The sequence below is a fragment of the Mesoplodon densirostris genome, chromosome 2 (assembly GCF_025265405.1).
Source record: "Mesoplodon densirostris isolate mMesDen1 chromosome 2, mMesDen1 primary haplotype, whole genome shotgun sequence".
Taxonomy (NCBI): Eukaryota; Metazoa; Chordata; class Mammalia; order Artiodactyla; family Ziphiidae; genus Mesoplodon; species Mesoplodon densirostris.
In genome coordinates, this window is record NC_082662.1 from 901,287 (window position 1) to 919,214 (window position 17,928).

Here is a 17,928-nt window from a genome sequence, read left to right on the forward strand (position 1 = left end):
AGACAGGGAGTTCCCTGGTGGTCCAGCGGTTGGGACTCTGAACTTTCACTGTGGAGGGCCAGGGTTTGATTGCTGGTCGGGGAACTAGGATTCTGCAAGCCGCATGGTGCAGCCAAAAAACCAAAACCAAAACCAAAACAAAACATAAAACAAGACAGAGCTCAAATCAACAACTTATGTTTGCTACTCAAGAAATTAGGAAAAGAACAAAGTAAATCCAAAACTAGCAGACAGAAAAAAATAATAAAGATCAGAGCAGAGATAAACAAAAGAGAGAATAGAAAAATAAAGAGAGTTAATGAAATCAAAAGTTGGTTCTTCAAAAAGATCAACAAAATTGACAAACTTCTGCTAAATGGACTAAGAAAAGAAAGACTCAAATTACTAAAATCAGAAATGAAAGTGGGGACATTAATACTGATTCTACAGAAGTAAAAAGGATTGTAAGTGAGTACTATAAACAATCGTACCAACAAACTGCAACAAACCCAGATGAAATGTACAAATTCCTAGAAACACAAAACCTACCAACACTGAACCAGAAAGAAATAAGACAATTTGAATAGACCTATGACTAGTAAGAAGATTGAATGTATAATAAAAAATCTACTGACAAAGAAAAGCCCTGGACCTGATGGCATCACTGATGAATTCTACCAAACAGTTAAAGAATACCAACCCTTCTCAAACTTTCCAAAAAAAACTGAAGTGGTAGAAACACTTCATAACTCATTCTAGGAGGTTGGCATAACCCTGATACCAAAGCCAGGCAAAGATACCACAACAAAAGAAAAGTACAGACCAAAATGCCTTATGAATATTGATGCAAAAACCCTCAATAAAAATGTTAGCAAACAGAATATACACAATGACCAAGTGGAATTTATTCCTGGAATGTAAGGATGGTTGAATGTAAAAATAACAATCAATGAAGTATGTGACATCAGCAAAATGGAGGGGAAAACCCCACACAATTATCTCAATTGATGAAGAAAAAGCATCTGACAAAATTCAACACCCTTTTATAATAAAAGCACTCAACAAAATAGGAATAGAAAGAAACTACCTTTATATAATAAAAGCCAAATATGAAAGCAACATAACATAATATTGCAATATAACATAACATAATATTCAGTGGTGAAAGACTGAAAGCTTTTACTTTAAGATGATGAATGAGGGAAGGATGCCTGCTTTCCCCACTTCTGTTCAACATAGTACTAGAAATTCTAGCCACAGCAATTAGTCAAGAAAAAAACGGTATCCAAATTGGAAAGGAAGAAGTAAAATTATCTCTGTTTGCAGATTACATAATCTTATATGCAGAAAATCCTAAAGACTCCACAAGAAAGCTGTTAGATCTAATAAACAAATTCAGCAAAGTAGCAAGATACAAAGTCAAAGTAAAAGATACAAATGCAACACAAAAATCAGTTGTATTTCTGTACATGAACAATGAACAATCTGAAAAGGAAATTACAAAAACAAATCCATTTACAATGACATAAAAAAAATGAAATTTTTAGGAGTTATCTTAGCCAAGGAGGTGAAAGTCTTGTACAATAAAACTATAAAACATTGTTGAAAGAAGACATAAATAAATGGAAACACATCCCATATTCATGGACTGTAAGACTTACTATTGTTGAGAAATCAATATTACCCAAAGCAATCTACAGATTCAAGGCACTCCCTATCAAAATTCAAACGACATTTTTTAAAGCAACAGGAAAATCCATTCTCATACTCATATGGAATCGCAAGGCACCCAGAATAGCCCAAACAATCTTGAAAAGGAAGAACAAAACTGGAGGAGTCATTCTTCCTCATTTCAAAACTTACTGCAAAGCTACAGTGATCAAAACAGTGTGGCACTGGCATAAAGACAGACATATAGACCAGTGGAGTAGAACAGAGAGCCTAGAAATAAACCCTCACATATATGGTAAAATAACTTTTGACAAGGGTGCCAAGACCATTCAATGGGGGAAAAGACAGTCTTTTCAACAAATGGTCCAGGGAAAAGTGGATGTCCACATGCAAAAGAATTACCTAATTCCATACACAAAAATTAACTTAAAATGGATCAAGGACCTAAATATAAGACCTAAAACAATAAAACCCTTAGAAGAAAACAAAGGGTAAACTCTTCACAACACTGAATTTGGCAATAATTTCTTAGATATGACACCAAAGGCGCAGGCAACGAAAGAAAAAACTGACAAATTGGACTTCATGAAAATTGAAAAAATTTTTATATCAAAAGACATTTTCTATAGAGTAAAATGACCACCCAGAGAATGGGAGAAAATATTTGAAACTCATATATCTGATAAGGGGTTAAAACCCAGAATGCACAGAGAACTCCTAAAACTCAACAACAACAAAACAAATAACAACCAAATTCAAAATGGGTAAAGGACTTGAATAGACATTTTTCCAAAGAAGACATACCCATGGCCAACAAGCACATGAAAAGATGCTCAACATCACAAATCATCAGGGAAATGCAAATCAAAGCTACAATGATGGGGCTTCCCTGGTGGCGCAGTGGTTGAGAGTCCGCCTGCCGATGCAGTGGACACGGGTTTGTGCCCCGGTCCGGGAAGATCCCACATGCCACAGAGTGGCTGGGCCCGTGAGCCATGGCCGCTGAGCCTGTGCTCCGCAACGGGAGAGGCCACAACAGCGAGAGGCCTGCATACCGCAAAAAAAAAAAAAAAAAAAAAAAAAAGGAGATGAGAAAGGAATTTAAACACTTCACTTCATAAAATCAACTAAACATAAAGAAGACAGTAGTGCAGGAAATGAGGGACAAAAGAGCTATACGGCAATGAAAACAAATAGCAAAATGACAGAAGCAAAGCCCTCCATAGCAATCAGCCTGAAAAAGGAAGGGAATTCTGACACAGGCTACAACATGGATGGACCTTGAGGGCACTGTGCTCAGTGAAATAAGCTAGTCACAAAAGGGAAAATACCATGTGATTCCACTTATATAAGGTACTTAGAGTCATCAAATTTGTAGAGACAGAAAGCAGAATGGAGGTCACCAGGGGCTGGAGGGAGTGTTTAATGGGGACAGAGCTTCGGTTTTGCAAAACGAAGAGTTCTGGTGAGGGCTGCACAACAGTGTGAAAGTACTTAATACCCCTGAACTGTGCACCTAAAAATGGTTACGATGGTGTATTCTATGCTATGTGTATTTTACCACAACTAAAGCCTAAAATAAAGAGACTTAAGAACCTAATAATCAAATGCAATGTGTGAGCTTGACTGTATCCCAGCTTAAACAATCACAGTTATAAAAGCTGGTTTGGGGACATTTCAGTACATTTGAATGTGCACTGGGTGATAGGTGATAGCTAGGAATGTGGTTAATTTTATTCTAGATGCATGCTGACATTTTATAAGGATGGGTGTTGAGTGTTGTGATATTGCTAATTCACTTTGAAATGGGCCAGCAAAAACAGACAGGTAGACAGCTGAAGCAAGCGTGGCAAATGTTGACAATGATTGGACTCTGGAAGTGGGTATATGGATATACATTGCACTATTCTTTCTGCTCTTCATTACTTTGAAACTTTTCTTAATTAAAAGAAAAAATCAATTCTGCACAGCAAAGGAAATCACCAACAAAATGAAAAGGCAACCTATGGAATGGGAGAAAATATTTACAAATCACACACCTGATAAAGGGTTAATATCCAAAATATATGAAGAACTCACACAACTGAAGAGCAAAAAAACAAAAACAAAAACAAAAAACAATCTGATTTACAAATGGGCAGATGAACTGAATAGATATTTTTCCAAAGAAGACATCCAAATGGCCAACAGGTACCTGAAAGGTGCTCAGTATCACTAATCATCAGAGAAATGCAAATCAAAACCACAATGGGATATCATCTTATACCGTTGGAATAGCTATTATCAAAAAGAAAGAAATAACAAGTGTTGGCAAGGACGTGGAGAAAAGGGAGCCCTCGTGCCCTGTTGGTGGGAAGGTAATTAGTGCAACCACTACAGAAAACAGTATGGAGGTTCCTCAAAAAATTAAAAGTAGAATTACCATATGATCCAGCAATTCCACTTCAGGGTGTTTATCCAAAGGCATGAAATTGGTATCATCAGAAGAGTTATCTGCATGCCCATGTTCACTGAAGCACTATTTTTTTTTTTTTTTTTTGCGGTACGCGGGCCTCTCACTGTGTGGCCTCTCCTGTTGTGGAGCACAGGCTCCAGACGCACAGGCTCAGCAGCCATGGCTCAGGGGCCCAGCCGCTCCGCAGCATGTGGGATCTTCCTGGACCGGGGCACGAACCCGTGTCGCCTGCATTGGCAGGTGGACTCTCAACCACTGCGCCACCAGGGAAGCCCGTGAAGCACTATTTACAGAAGCCAAGACATGGAAGCAACCTAAGTGGCCATCGATGGATGCATGGATAAAGAAAATGTGGTACATATAAAATGGAAAGTTATTCAGCCGTTAAAAAGGAAACCTTGCTATTTGTAACAACCTGGATGGTACTGAGTTAAGTGAAATAAGTCAGGCGTAAAAGACAGATACTGTATGATCGCACTTATACGTGGAATCTAAACAACATGGAACTCACAGATACAAAAACAGATGGTGGTTCCCAGAGGCAGGGGTGGGAGTGGGCAAAATGGGTGAAGGGGGTCCAAAGGTACATACTTCAGTTATAAGGTCTGGGGATGTGAGATGCAGCATGGCGACTATAGCTCAAAAAAAGAAAGGAATCAAAGGGACCCCACAGAGCTTTCAGGATCTCCTCTGACCCAGGGTTCCTGCAATATGGGCTCCACCCAGCGCAGGACTCGCCTGGACGTTTCCAGCATTGCTGCGGGTGCCCACCTCCCCAGGCTGGACGTCTCAGGCCCCGGCTGCCCACCCTCCCAACCCGGACGCTTGGCGAGAACTCACGGAGCATTTCTTCGCTGAACATTTCAGTGGAACAGAAAACCTGCCCGTCTGAGCCAGAAACGAGATGTTTCCTTCCAGATCTTTGTTTACCTAAGAAGTAAAACCACCCAATCACCCACATGTTCGCAGCCTTCTGCAGTGACACGTGCTGTCCGCCAGTCACAGCCACCACCCCCGCCCGAGGGAGGGGTCCACAGAGCGCGCGCCCCCTTGGACCCGCTACCACGAGCGGTCACACCTGGCAGCCAGCGACACAGAGGAGCCGCCTTGTCACCCTGCTGGCATTGAGGAACATTCCAAAACGTTTTGGGCATAAAGCAGCCGAACAGGGGCCTGCGTGACCCCTTCTGAGGTGTGTCCCTCCTCCATCACAGCACTCTGTGGAGCCTGGCGGGCAGCGGAGACCCCGATTCCACCCACCACCCTCTTGCGACAGGGTGAGAAAACCCCCTTTTCCACGGCTTGGTGTTGGGCTCCACACTCACCATGGGCTTGAAGGTGACACGCACTTCACAGGACATGCCGGCTGACATGGGACCAGGGGGGTCAAAGCTGCAGGCACAATGATGAAGGCAGGAGGTGAGCATCCTGCCTCCGTGGAGCCAGCCCAGCTGGAAGCCACTGTCCAAACAGCTGGCGCCCCAGCGGGGCTTTGGGACCCTCCCTCTCGCCTGTCCTGGGTGCTGAGCCCCTCTGCTGCCTCGCCAGGACTCAATTCACAGGAGACGCTCGAGGAACATCTGAGTGTCAGTCGTGTGAGTGAAGGGCTGAGGGAAGGGGGAGGGGGAGGGAGGGAAGGAGGGGGAGGGAGGGGGGAGGGAAGGAGGGGGAGGGAGGGAGGAGGGAAGGAAGGGGAGGGAGGGAGGAGGGAAGGAGGGGGAGGGAGGGAGGGGGAGGGAGGGAGGAGGGAGGAGGGAAGTCCCCAGGGGCCAACTCCAGAGGGACAGATGCTCTGGGGTGAGCAGTGGTCACAGTCCCCCCGAGGACACGTGCCAGGCCTGAACCAAGGATCTAGGGTTTTAGAATCAAGGTCAGGTGTGTGAGACAGGTCAGGAGCCGGGACTGTGGGCCCTGCATTCAGCTGGAGCCCTCTGAGCCCCACTTTCAGTGAAAGACCCAGAAAAACAGCCCCACCTTCCCGGGTACACTTGGAGGGACGTGGTCTGGATTTGGGTGAGAAAAAGAAGCCCCCACAGAATTTCTAACACAAAGTCCATTTTCACAAGGTTGGATTTTACCTACTGTACTTTGTATAGAAGTACACAAGCTAAAAATTTAATATAAAAATCTGTCCCTGGCTGGCAGTGTCCTGGTGGCACCAGGCAGAAGCAAATCCAAAACTCCTCGGATTGGGAGGGAGGCATTTTGATGTCAGACTAACGGAGTCCCGAGGATGGAGCCTCAGCATGGGAAGATCAGAACCCAGATTTCAAAGTCCGCGCACAGACCAGCCGAAACACGGAGAGGAGCGGGGCCAGACTCCAAGGACGTCAGGAGAAAGACGCAGAGAATTACAGACATGAGAAAGAACGAGAAATACCAGCTGATCCGAAAAAGAATTTAGAATTTTCAGAAATGGGAAATACGGCAACTGAAATTAGACACATAATAAGCAATTTCAACAGCCGATTAGATACGACCAAGGAGAGAAGTACTCAACAGAGGGACAGACCCCAGGAAACACTGAGAAACCTGCTCAGGGAGATGACAGGGCGGGGGGGATGTGACACAGGCGTCAGGAGGTGTGGGGGGCACAGAATAGACAAAGGGTTCGCATCGGAGCACAGGGGCAGGTCTGTGAGGATGGGAGGCAGGCGACATCTGAAGGGACAGGGCGGAGAAAGGTCCACAGCTGTTCAAAGAGCTGAATCCTCCGATCGGGAAGCACAGGGAGTTCTAAGCAGCCCTAGGAAAGGTCAGTCCACACCAGACACACTGTGGTAGACATGCAGGACCCCAAGGGGAGGGCCAGCTCACGGCAACCTGAGGAAAAAGCTCGATAAACTACAAAGACAGGGGATCGGATGGAACAGCAACAGCAGAAAACAGGAGACAGGGGAGTAGGATCCTCAAAGCGTGGAGAGGAAATGCAGCCAATAAAAAATTCTTGCTCCAGGCTTGGGGAGGGGCGCCTCAGGGTGGCCTAGGTGACAGTGACCACCCGACTCTGGGCCTCTGCCGACTCCTCCAGAAACCCACAGCTCAACAGGAAGAACCAGCAACACAGGAAAGCCCCCCCGCTGTCAGCACGCCTGGAAAGCAGAGAACACGCGGGCGATAAACACGTGAGCCTCTGCAGATCCCGCGTCCGGGCCACAGTCGGCACAGAACGGGACAGCGTGTCCTTCGCGGGGAGGCTGACCAGAGCTGTGGACTCAGGGAGCAGCCCCGGGAAGGCCCCTGGGGGCAGAGGGCAGGGCCTTTTGGAGGCTGCAGCACTCACAGCAGGAACCGTGCAGAACTGGAAACTCCAGAGCCCCCGGGACCTCCAAGCTGAGGACAGAAGCTGGAGAAACCAGGGCGGGGAGGAGAAAAAACTCTTAACGGCAAAGCCAAAACGCTCAAGGAGCAGAAAAGAGGGTCCCGCGGAAGACACAGCAACGGTCGTTACAAGGAAAGTGAGGGGAAAACAAAACAGGAAAGAAGGAAGGATTACAGGGACCAGAAAGAAAATCAGACACAAAAGAGGACCCAAGTCAGATATCAGCGGGGTCTCGAGGAAGAAACCTGAAACACTGGAACAGGGTAAAAATTTAAATACATCTGACCCACCTCCTAGAGTAATGAAAATAACAGAAATAAACAAATGGGACCTAACGAAACTTAAAAGCTTCTGCACAGCAAAGGAAACCATAAACAAGACAAAAACACAACCCTCAGAATGGGAGAAAATATTTGCAAATGAAGCAACGGACAAAGGATTCATCTCCAAAATATACAAAAAGCTCGTGGAGCTCAATATTAAAAAATACAAACAACCCAAATAAAAAGTGGGTGGAAGACCTAAATAGACATTTCACCAAAGAAGACATAACAGATGGCCAAGAGGTACATGAAAAGTTTATCAACATCACTAATCATTAGAGAAATGCAAATCAAAACTACAATGAGGTATCACCTCACACCGGTCAGAATGGGCATCATCAGAAAATCTACAAACAATAAATGCTGGAGAGGGTGTGGAGAAAAGGGAACCCTCTTGCACTGTTGGTGGGAATGTAAACTGATACAGCCACTATGGAGAACAGTATGGAGGTTTCTTAAAAAATGAAAAATAGAGTTACCATATGACCTAGCAATCCCACTACTGGGCATATACCCTGAGAAAACCATAATTCAAAAAGACACATGCACCCCAATGTTCATTGCAGCACTATTTACAAAAGCCAGGGCGTGGAACCAACCTAAATGTCCATAGACAGATGAATGGATAAAGAAGATGTGGTACATATATACAATGGAATATTACCCAGCCATAAAAAGGAATGAAATTGGGTCATTTGTAGAGATGTGGATGGACCTAGAGTCTGTCATACAGAATGAAGTAAGTCAGAAAGAGAAAAACAAATACCGTATATTAATGCATATATATGGAATCTAGAAAAATGGTACAGGTGAACTTATTTACAGGGCAGGAATAGAGACGCAGACGTAGAGAACGGACATGTGGACACAGTGGGGGGAAGGGGAGGGTGGGACGAATTGGGATATTAGGTTTGACATAAATACACTACCACGTGTAAAACAGATAGCTAGTGGGAACCTGCTGTAGAGCACAGGGAGCTCAGCTCGGTGCTCTGTGACGACCTAGATGGGTGGGAGGGAGGTCCAAGAGGGAGGGGATGTATGTAGACATAGAGCTGATTCACTTCATTGTACAGTAGAAACACAACATTGTAAAGCAATTTTACTCCAATAAAAAAAAAAGAATTATTGGATACAATTCAAAGAAAAGAAAAAAAATTTAAATACAGAGTTCAAGTACACAGTCCCGAAATAAAAGATGGCTTTTTTCTTCACCTTGAAAAGGCACAAGGCCCTCCAGGGAAATCGTACCCAGGGTGGTCAACCTCAAAACACAGTGAAGGGGAAAACATCAAGCCCTTTATCAGGGAAAACTGGGCTGGCCTCAGGAAGGCGGAGGAGCCGCTTGACAAAATGCCCACGGGACCCAAGCGGAAGGTTTTGTGCCCCAAATGTGGGTCCAATAAAAAGGCTCTGATAACAGTTGCAGGGACTGAAGCACCCGCCCGCCGCGCCGCCCGCCTCCCCCCCACCCTCGTACTCGATGTGGATGAAGTCCCGGAGGCTCTCCTCCACGCCCACCAGCTTGCAGTAGTTAATCGTGTAGGTGGCGTTAATCAGCGTGATCTTTTTCTTGTACACTTTGCCGATATCAAAGTCCTAGGAAAAGCAGATAAAAAGTTATTGCTCCAAGTTTTCTGGCGGATGCTTCTCGGCACCTGACATTCCCGCCTGGGAGATGGGGACACCCTCCATGGTCTCGTAGGACCCCCGCCTCGGGCAGGAAGCGGCCTCCTGGGGACCAGCGGGTGGGGGTCCCTCAGCAAAGGGTCGGGTGGTGCCTGGTTCCTCCAGAGGGACCAGGAAGGCGTGACATCCCAGCCCCCCAGGACAATCACCCTCCTGGGGCTGGAGTCTGACCCCTCATGTGAGACCGGGCCCTGTCCCCTCAGCCCCAGGCGAGGATCCTGGGCTCACCTTGAAGTGGATGAGCTTGGGCTTGCTGTTGAAGGGACACCCTCTGAACTCGCGCCTGGATGCCACCTGCTTGTGGACCACCCCGCTGTGCAGCCGCTGCACAGTGTGCGCCAGGATGTCCTTGTCCATCTTCCTTCCGCCCACGGGCTTCTGGTCCATGTCCTCCTTGGGCACCTGGGGTTTTGCGGGGACAGTGGCCGGCTCGGGAGCCCCCCCAGGCCTCCCCGAGGTCAGTTGGGGAGTAAAGGAAATGGACAGCCTGCAGCCGGGGGCCACCACGGCCGCATGGGGCCAGGGTGGGGTGGGCACCAGAAAGGTGGGGGAGGGGGTATGGCAGGGTCAGGGGAGAAACAAGGGGCCGAGCAGAGCTATCCAGGATCCGGCGGATTTCCAGGAAATAATGGCAGAGGGGTATTTTCTCGATTTAAAATCAGGCCGAGAGAAAGTTCCTGAAAAGCTCTACAGGAAGCAACATTTTTTCAGTGGCACAAATAAAGGTGCCTCCCTGACCGGCTTAGTGACTTGAAGAGGGACCCTCCAGGGGCCTGGCTCCCGGCGCCCCTGCCGGCCCAGGGGCTGGCATCCTCCTGCCTCGCTGTCCTGGGTGGGAGCCGGCCTGCTGACCGGTGTTCCCCAGGGAGTGGCCGGGCCTGAGCAGAGCAGCGACACACGCCTCCTCAGAACCAGCGGAACCAAAATGGCTTTGCCCTCAGAGCAATGGGAACCAACTTGTACACAGACAAAGGGCAGGCGATGTCCTCCAGGTGGCCGCGGGCCTCGGCTGACCAACGCAGGGACAGAGCCAGAGCCTGTGTCCTGCTGCATGCAGTGGACACTCGTTAACTTCTCGGCCCCCAGAGCTGTGCCTGCCCTTTTAGGACCAGGACGACCCGTGCTCTGGATAGCGCGTGTTTCTTGACAAAAGGCCGTCAAAGGTGTGAACTCATGCCTTTTTCTAGCAACACATTTCCCCAGTAGTCAGCTGGAGAATTAGGACTCGGCCCTCACCCCTCGAGCCCCCTGCCTGCATCCCTCTGGGTGTGGCCACCACCGGCCCTGTGGTTGTTTGGGAGGGAGGTGGCTGGGAGGAACCGCAGAGCAGCCCCCGCGAGGGGGGCTGCCACAGTCGCCAGGACAGGGTGGAGACATGGGAGACGGATAAAAGGATGTGGCCATGTGTCCGAGGGGCTACCTGGTACGGCCTGTAGTCTTCCTTCCAGAGCCCGGGGATCTCCGGCTGAGCCAGCGTCCCCGCCTCCCGGCCAAGGCTCCCCCCGTCCATCTGGACGGACTCGCTGGACACGGCCTTCACCAGCAGAGAGACTTGGGGTGACGCAGACTTGCCCTGCTGGAGTTGGGGAGAGGAACGCAACAGCTTATTCTAGAAAACAGAGATCGTACTGACTGGGAGGAAGAAAGTACGAACCCTCGGGACTCCAGGGCCTCGGCAGACAACACAGCCCGGCTCTGCACTCAGAGACCAGAGCACACACGGGTTTGCGACTTCTATTTACAGCATGAGCGTCTTCACACATCGTGAAAGCCTGGTCTCTAATGCCCACAAGAGCCACGAAACACTCTGACTTATGGACACCCTGGAACCCCCTTCACGGACTCTCAGCTGCTCTAGGGCCAGACGGGGCCTCCCTCCGGGGACATCAGGCTGGCACAGGGACAAGAATGGAGGGCGATGTTGCTGCAGGCGTGAGAAAGGCCCCACGCGGAGAAGGGCAGGAGCATGGCTGGGGGTGAGAGGACAGAGAGGCACGGCTTCGGGGGCCACCGCGAGCAGAGCGGGGACCCCGCGGGGGCCACCCACGAAGCAGCCTGGGGGTCGCGGCTGGCAGCGCATTGCTGGAGCCAGTGACCTGGGCCTTCAGGCTGGGGGCGCACAGGGCAGAAGCAGAAGGGCTGCCGGACTCAGGATGGGGTCCCGACGTCCCTACCCCACACCCTCAGGGACAGGTAAGCAGGTCACCTATGGGGCGACCGGCACAGGGCCAGCCCTCTATGAGAGGACTGAGTGCGGGTATGGAGGGAAGCGGCCCGGCTCCAGGGCAAGCATGCGTTGGGGGTGGACGGGGGCACACGTCTCCCCTGGGCCGTGATGGGCCTTTGGTCACCAGCCTGGCTCTGGCATCTGGGGACAGGTAAGGTGGCCCAAGACAATCCTGTTCAGGGGACATGTGGCGGTGGGGGGCTGCTTGCCCAGGCGGGCAAGGCGCCGGAGACCAGGGGGGAGCCGCGAGGGACATGGAACACGGGCACCAGGGCTGGGGCCGCCAGGCGACCAGAGGCTGTGCCTGCACCCGGCAAAGGGGCGGAGGGCAGGAGCGCTCTCCGTGGTCCTGCTCTGGGCTGGCCGGTGCGGTCCAGCGTAGCAGGGGCGTCCGCTCACCGGGGCCCAGCAGGGCGGCTCCGCCGTGCTCTTCCCGGCATGGAAGGCGGCCACGTAGCTCCAGGTCTGGTCCCTCAGGATCGGCCGGCCCGCGGGTCTGGGGGGCGAGGGCCGCTGCTTCCTCCTGTCCTCCTCGGCCTCCTCCTTCAAGATCCGACTTACAATCTTGTGCTTCCTGAGCTTCTGCTCCTCCTCGAAGGCGCTGCGGGGAAAACGCCAGCTGCGCCCGGACCCCGAGAGGCTCGGCCCGCAGGAGCCGACGGAGGGAGCCCAGGCGGGCGGCCGGGCCAGAGACCCAGGACACGAACCTCTGGCCCGGCGCCGTCCCCGCCACAAACCTCGACCCGGTGAGCTGCCGCGTCCCCCGCTCCGGGTTCCCAGGCGCCGCGGGGCGCCCTGAGGCTCAGACAGGGGCAGCCGCTGGCGCCTCCCACCTGCCAGGACTAAGGGCTTCGAGGCAGGAGGAGATGCGCCCGGGACCCCTGCGGGTGGGCGGTGACCCAACGCCGGGGATGGCCCTCAGGGCACCGCGACTCCCCAGTGACAGGACCGGGCGGCCACACCTGGGCAGGTGCTGACAGTGACCACGATGGGCGGGGCTGCTTGTGGGGGGAGGGACAGGCCCTCCAGGACAAAGAGGAAATGACAGAACCCTGTGTGCACGGCGGGGCTGAGGCAGGAGAGGCGGCCACCTCGTTCCTGCATCTTGGGAAGTCCCCGGGGGGACCCCTGTCTCTCAGGTCGGGTGCAGCCTGGGGAGCTGAGAACGGGGAACTTGCAGGCCGAGGGGTACTTAGGGGATGACGGGGTGCAGTGTGGACTGAGGCAGCGCTGAGCCCTGGTTTGGGGGAGCCCAGAAAGTGAGCCCCGGCCGCCCGCAGCCTCTGGGAGGGAGGAGGTCATGGGCGGGGGATGCCCAGGGCAGCAGGGGCAGTGGAGGCTGTGCCTGAGGCCCAGGAGAGGTCCCGCCTGTTTGGGGCTGGAGAGCAGTGTGTGGAGGGCGGGGCTTGCAGGATGCGGGGGGGAGGGGGCCGAGAGGGGGAGGGGGAGGCCCAGGGAGAGGGGCAGCCTCGCCGCAGGTTGTGACAGACACACCCGCCCACCGCTCTAGGATGCTGCCCTGCCAGGCCCTCACCGGTTCTGGGCCTCCAGCTCCTGGCGCCGGCGTTGATGGCAAAAGTGCTTGAAGGCATCCCCACCTTGAGCCAGAATCACCTCCTTCTCAGCCTGGGCCTTCTGTTCCTCCAGCTCTGCCTTGGCCTGGCCCCATGCTTGAAATTTCCGGAGTGTCTCCTTGGGAATAGAGAACACGGAGATGCCAGCATCCGCAGGTGTGCGCGTGCGCAGTGGAGCTTTCTGTGGGCTGGGTGCCCTCAAACCGTACCAGAGACGCCGGAGGTCAACGTTTGTGGAAATCACCACTGCTCCCACCTGCACCCGCCTCCTGCAGCCGCCCCCTCCCCCAAATCCTCAGGGGCTTCCCGAGGCCAGAGCCCCACGGTCTCCACTGGGCTGGCGGCTCACTGCGCATCCCTCCCCGCTTCCCTGGTCTAACTGCCCCCCAGGCCCCGGGGGGTATCACTTCCCCTGGGAAGGCCCAGGGCTCCAGCACTCGCCTCGCCGAGCCCAGGTCCCCCTGGAGCGTGGGAGCCTGTCCCAGGGCAGGTGAGCGCATCCTGAGGGGGTCCGGAGGTGGGGCCAGTCCTACCCGGTTGGCGGAGATGCTGTTCTTCAGGGCCAGCACGGCGTCCATGCGCCTGCGCGTGTGCTCGCGGGTCTCCAGCTCCTCTCTCCGCTCCTGCTCGCGGACCCTGGCGGGGAGGACCTGCTCATGCCCCAGCGGCCACCGGTGGGGAGGAGCCCCAAGGAAGCAGCCAAGTGCGATGATGTTAAAGGCAAGTGGGAAAGAGCTGGGCTGCGCGTGGACCACGGGGAAACGTGAAACCCGTTTCTCTAGACTGGAGTCCTCGTCTGAAACTAACGGCTATCAGCTAAAAACTGAAAACACACATTTATTCTTTCTGGGTGATGAGGTGACGGCTCAATGATAAAATCGGAGAGTTTCAAAACGAAGGCAATTGATCCACTTTCTCAGGTTCCCCTGTGTGGGCGGGGGTGGGGGTGACGGGAGAGAAGAGAGCCGCTGTACCTCCCCAGGGAGGCCTTCAGGAACTTCACGGCCTTCCGATGGTTCTTCTGGGCATCTTCCACCAGCTTCTGGTGCCTGAGACCGTGCTCCTTCTGCAGGTACACGGACCTCCTGCAGGGACACGGGGCAGCGGGAACAGGGACACGTCCTGTGCAGGCTTGGCCGCAGAGGGCCCGGGACCAGGGCTAAGTGCATGAGGCGGGAGGGCCCTGCGCTGTGCCTGGTAGGGGGCGGGGCCCTGGGGACCCTGTGGGTATCCACAGGCTCAGAAACCACGGAAGCAGCAGGAAGATCTGGCAACGGGTTGGACGAAGTGGGGGGTGGGAGAGCAGGAGGACCTGTGAGGACCCTGTGCAGGGGCGAGGGCGAGGGCGAGGGCGGGGGGCCCCTGGGGGGCGCTGCATCCCCCGGCCTGCAGCACACCTACTCCACCGGCCCCGCCCTCAGAAGCAGCTGCCCGCGGGGAATGGGCGGTGTCGGGGCCTCAGGAGGACAGGCCACAAGGAGCGGCCAGAGCCGGGAAGAGGGCAGGGCGTCCAGGAGGGAAGCGGCTATCAGGTCAGGGAGTGCGCGTGGCCCAAGCCACTCTGCCCAGGCTGGGGCTGGGTGGGCAGGGGCGCAGGCGTGGGCCTGGGGGGAGTCGCAGGTCGCAGGCGTGGGGCGGGGGGGTGGGTCGCAGGCATGGGCCTGGGGGGAGTTGCAGGCGTGGGCCTGAGGAGTATCGCAGGTGTGGGCTGGGGGAGGTCGCTGGTGTGGGGCGGGGGGGGGCGCAGGCCTGGGGCGGGGGGGCGCAGGAGTGGGATGGGGGGTTCCAGGTGTGGGCAGGGGGGCCGCAGGCGTGGGGCGGGGGGGCGCAGGAGTGGGATGGGGGTTGCAGGTGTGGGCAGGGGGGCCGCAGGCGTGGGGCGGGGGGGCGCAGGAGTGGGATGGGGGGTTGCAGGTGTGGGCAGGGGGGCCGCAGGCGTGGGCCGGGGGGGGTCGCAGGCGTGGGGCGGGGGGGGCGCAGGCGTGGGGCGGGAGGGGGGCGCAGGCGTGGGCCGAGGGGGGGTCGCAGGCGTGGGCCGGGGGGGCTCAGGCGTGGGATGCAGGGGTTGCAGGTGTGGGCAGAGGGGCCGCAGGCGTGGGCCCAGGGGGGGGGGCGCCCCAGGCCTGGACCTACCGCACCCGCAGCAGCCGGTTCCGCTCTGCCTTCCCCGAGGCCCCCCTCTCCCGGAGGCACTTCCTGGCAGCCGGGGCCTCCGCTTGGGCCGACTTGCGGGCGTCCTCCAGCTGCCTCTCCTGGATCTCGATGTGCCACATGGCGCTCCTTGCAAACAGGAGGCGCTTCTGTTTACGCTGGCAAAGGGGTTGGAGAGCCGGGCCACGCCCCCCACGCAGCATCCACTCCAGGGCTCCGCCACCGAGTTTGACCAACATCCAGGCCCCTTGTGTCCTGCAACACTGCCCTGCTCTGTCCCTGAAGACCTGCTCTCTGGGCCCAGGGACGCAGTGACCATGCCACATGGCACCTGCCACGAGCTTCATGCTTTGCTTACGTGCCTCTCATTCCCGTGAAAACAGGCAGGGACTCCAAGTGTTGTACTCACTGCTGACCCTACATGCTTACATCGGGGCCTGGCACTCAGCAGGTGCTCAGGGACCGTGAGTGACACCGTCTAAGCCACCGAGCCCCAAGTTCACACGTGACCCTGAAGGAAGCCCCTGCGGACAGCCTGCCCTCAGCCCACACTTGGGGGGACTCATCGACGTCCCTGCGGCCTGGGGTGCCCTTGAGCCTGGGCACACAGACTCTGGCAGCAACACAGGAGGGCCCTGAAGTCACGTCCCCCCAAGAATAGGTTCAAGGGGTCACTACGTTGTCCAAGGGGATGCTGACTAGGAAGGGGAGCCAGGTGGGCTTCCAACGGGAGCCAGTGAGACCCCCGGGCTGCCCTGCTCAGTGGTGAAGCAGACAGCAGTGGACTCTACGGCCATGAAGGGAGACACCGGCCATGCACGAGGACATGAATGCCTCTCACGGCTGCTGTGTGGCATGGAGGAGATGGGCACGGGGGCTAAACACTGCAGGGTCTGCCCACACCTAACACTAAGGGGCAGAGGACACCCGCGGTCACCTGGGGTCAGCACTGCTGACGGCCAGGATGCACAAGGAACGTTTGACATACATTTTCCTGCATGTAAATTAGACCTAAGTAAAGCTGATTAAAAAGAAAGTAAATGGGCAGCAGCCACGCCCACATGAGGAGGGGCAGGCAGGTGGGCTATGGGGGGTCAGGGCCAGCCGCAGCGGGGCAGGGTCAGCAGACTGGTACTCGGCAGGAGGAGAAGCGAGTGAAAACACTGAAGGTGATGGGAGACAGGTTCCGACTGTGGGAGAAGAAGTGTCCCATCAGACGGGGAGATGAGGGTGCGCCTCTGGGTCTGCTGGAGCTGGAATCACGGGTGTCAACTCCTGGTTCTAACGCAGACACACAGAGACATGCTCGTGCTTCCCAGTGGGGCCACCTGGCGCCCAGCCCTAGGTCCCTAAACACCACTCTCCCCTGTGAGAAACCAACGCTCTGGCTTGGTCCAGACAACCGGCTAGGTCTAGGACTACGGCAGACAGGAAACAAGTGGGCTAGGAACACGTCGTTACCCCAGAAAGCACTCGAAGAATGACAGGGAGCCTGCTTGAAAGAGGTGCTAACTGGCCCAATTGGGGGTGACTGGAGCATGAAAATAAATAATGATGATGGGACTTCCCTGGTGGCACAGTGGTTAAGAATCTGCCTGCCAATGCAGGAGACACGGGTTCGAGCCCTGGTCCGGGAATGTCCCACATGCCGCGGAGCAACTAAGCCCGTGCACCACAACTACTGAGCCTGCGCTCTGGTGCCCGCAAGCCGCAACTACTGAGCCTGAATGCCACAACTACTGAGCCCACGCACGTAGAGCCCGTGCTCCGCAACAAGAGAAGCCACCACAATGAGAAGCCCACGCACCGCAACGAAGGGTAGACCCCGCTCGCAACAACTACAGAAAGCCCGTGCACAGCAGTGGAGACCCAACGCAGCCAAAAATAAATAAATTAATTAATTTTAAAAAAATCATGGAGCAGGTTATAACCCACTGCATAGAACAGAAGCCGAAGAGTCTACACTGACACGTAAAGAAACATGGGGAAGAGAACACTGTTCTTTACAGCGGAACGCTAACTTGTACATTTAGAAGGAATTACGGAATTAGAAAATCGCCCTTTGGCAACCATCATCATAACTGATTCAAGCGAGAAGCATCAATAAATGCAAACACCAGAGCGTGAAAGGGATGAGGATGGGGTTTTCCACTCTCACAGTATGTACCACAAATTCCATGTTAGTTTCCAAAGGAAAAGTGTGACTCTGCATTGAAGAAACCCTGCATGGGACTTCCCTGGTGGTCCAATGGGTAAGACTCTGTGCTCCCAATGCAGGGGGCCCAGGTTCGATCCCTGGTCAGGGAACTAGATCCCACATGCATGCTGCAACTAAAGATCTCACATGCTGCAACTGAGACCTGGTGCAGCCTAAATAAATAAATAAAATTAATTTTTTTTTTACAAGTGTAAACTTTAGGGACTTCCCTGGTGGTCCAGTGGTTAAGACTCCTAGCTCCCGATGCAGGAGGCCTGTGTTCGATCCCTGGTCAGGGACCTAGATCCCGCATGCCTCAACTAAGACCCAGCACAGCCAA

General features: G+C 54.0%; 1 protein-coding gene across 1 annotated transcript in view; it reads right to left on the bottom strand.

The window, feature by feature from the left end:
• Window positions 1-17,928, bottom strand: part of CFAP74 (cilia and flagella associated protein 74) — a 75,867-nt gene that overhangs the window by 30,499 nt on the left and 27,440 nt on the right. The window contains 10 exon segments of the mRNA XM_060079318.1: window positions 4,946-5,035; window positions 5,431-5,497; window positions 9,231-9,349; window positions 9,668-9,841; window positions 10,860-11,042; window positions 12,090-12,267; window positions 13,201-13,358; window positions 13,774-13,876; window positions 14,215-14,325; window positions 15,374-15,520. Coding sequence (XP_059935301.1) covers window positions 4,946-5,035; window positions 5,431-5,497; window positions 9,231-9,349; window positions 9,668-9,841; window positions 10,860-11,042; window positions 12,090-12,267; window positions 13,201-13,358; window positions 13,774-13,876; window positions 14,215-14,325; window positions 15,374-15,520 — 1,330 coding nt within the window.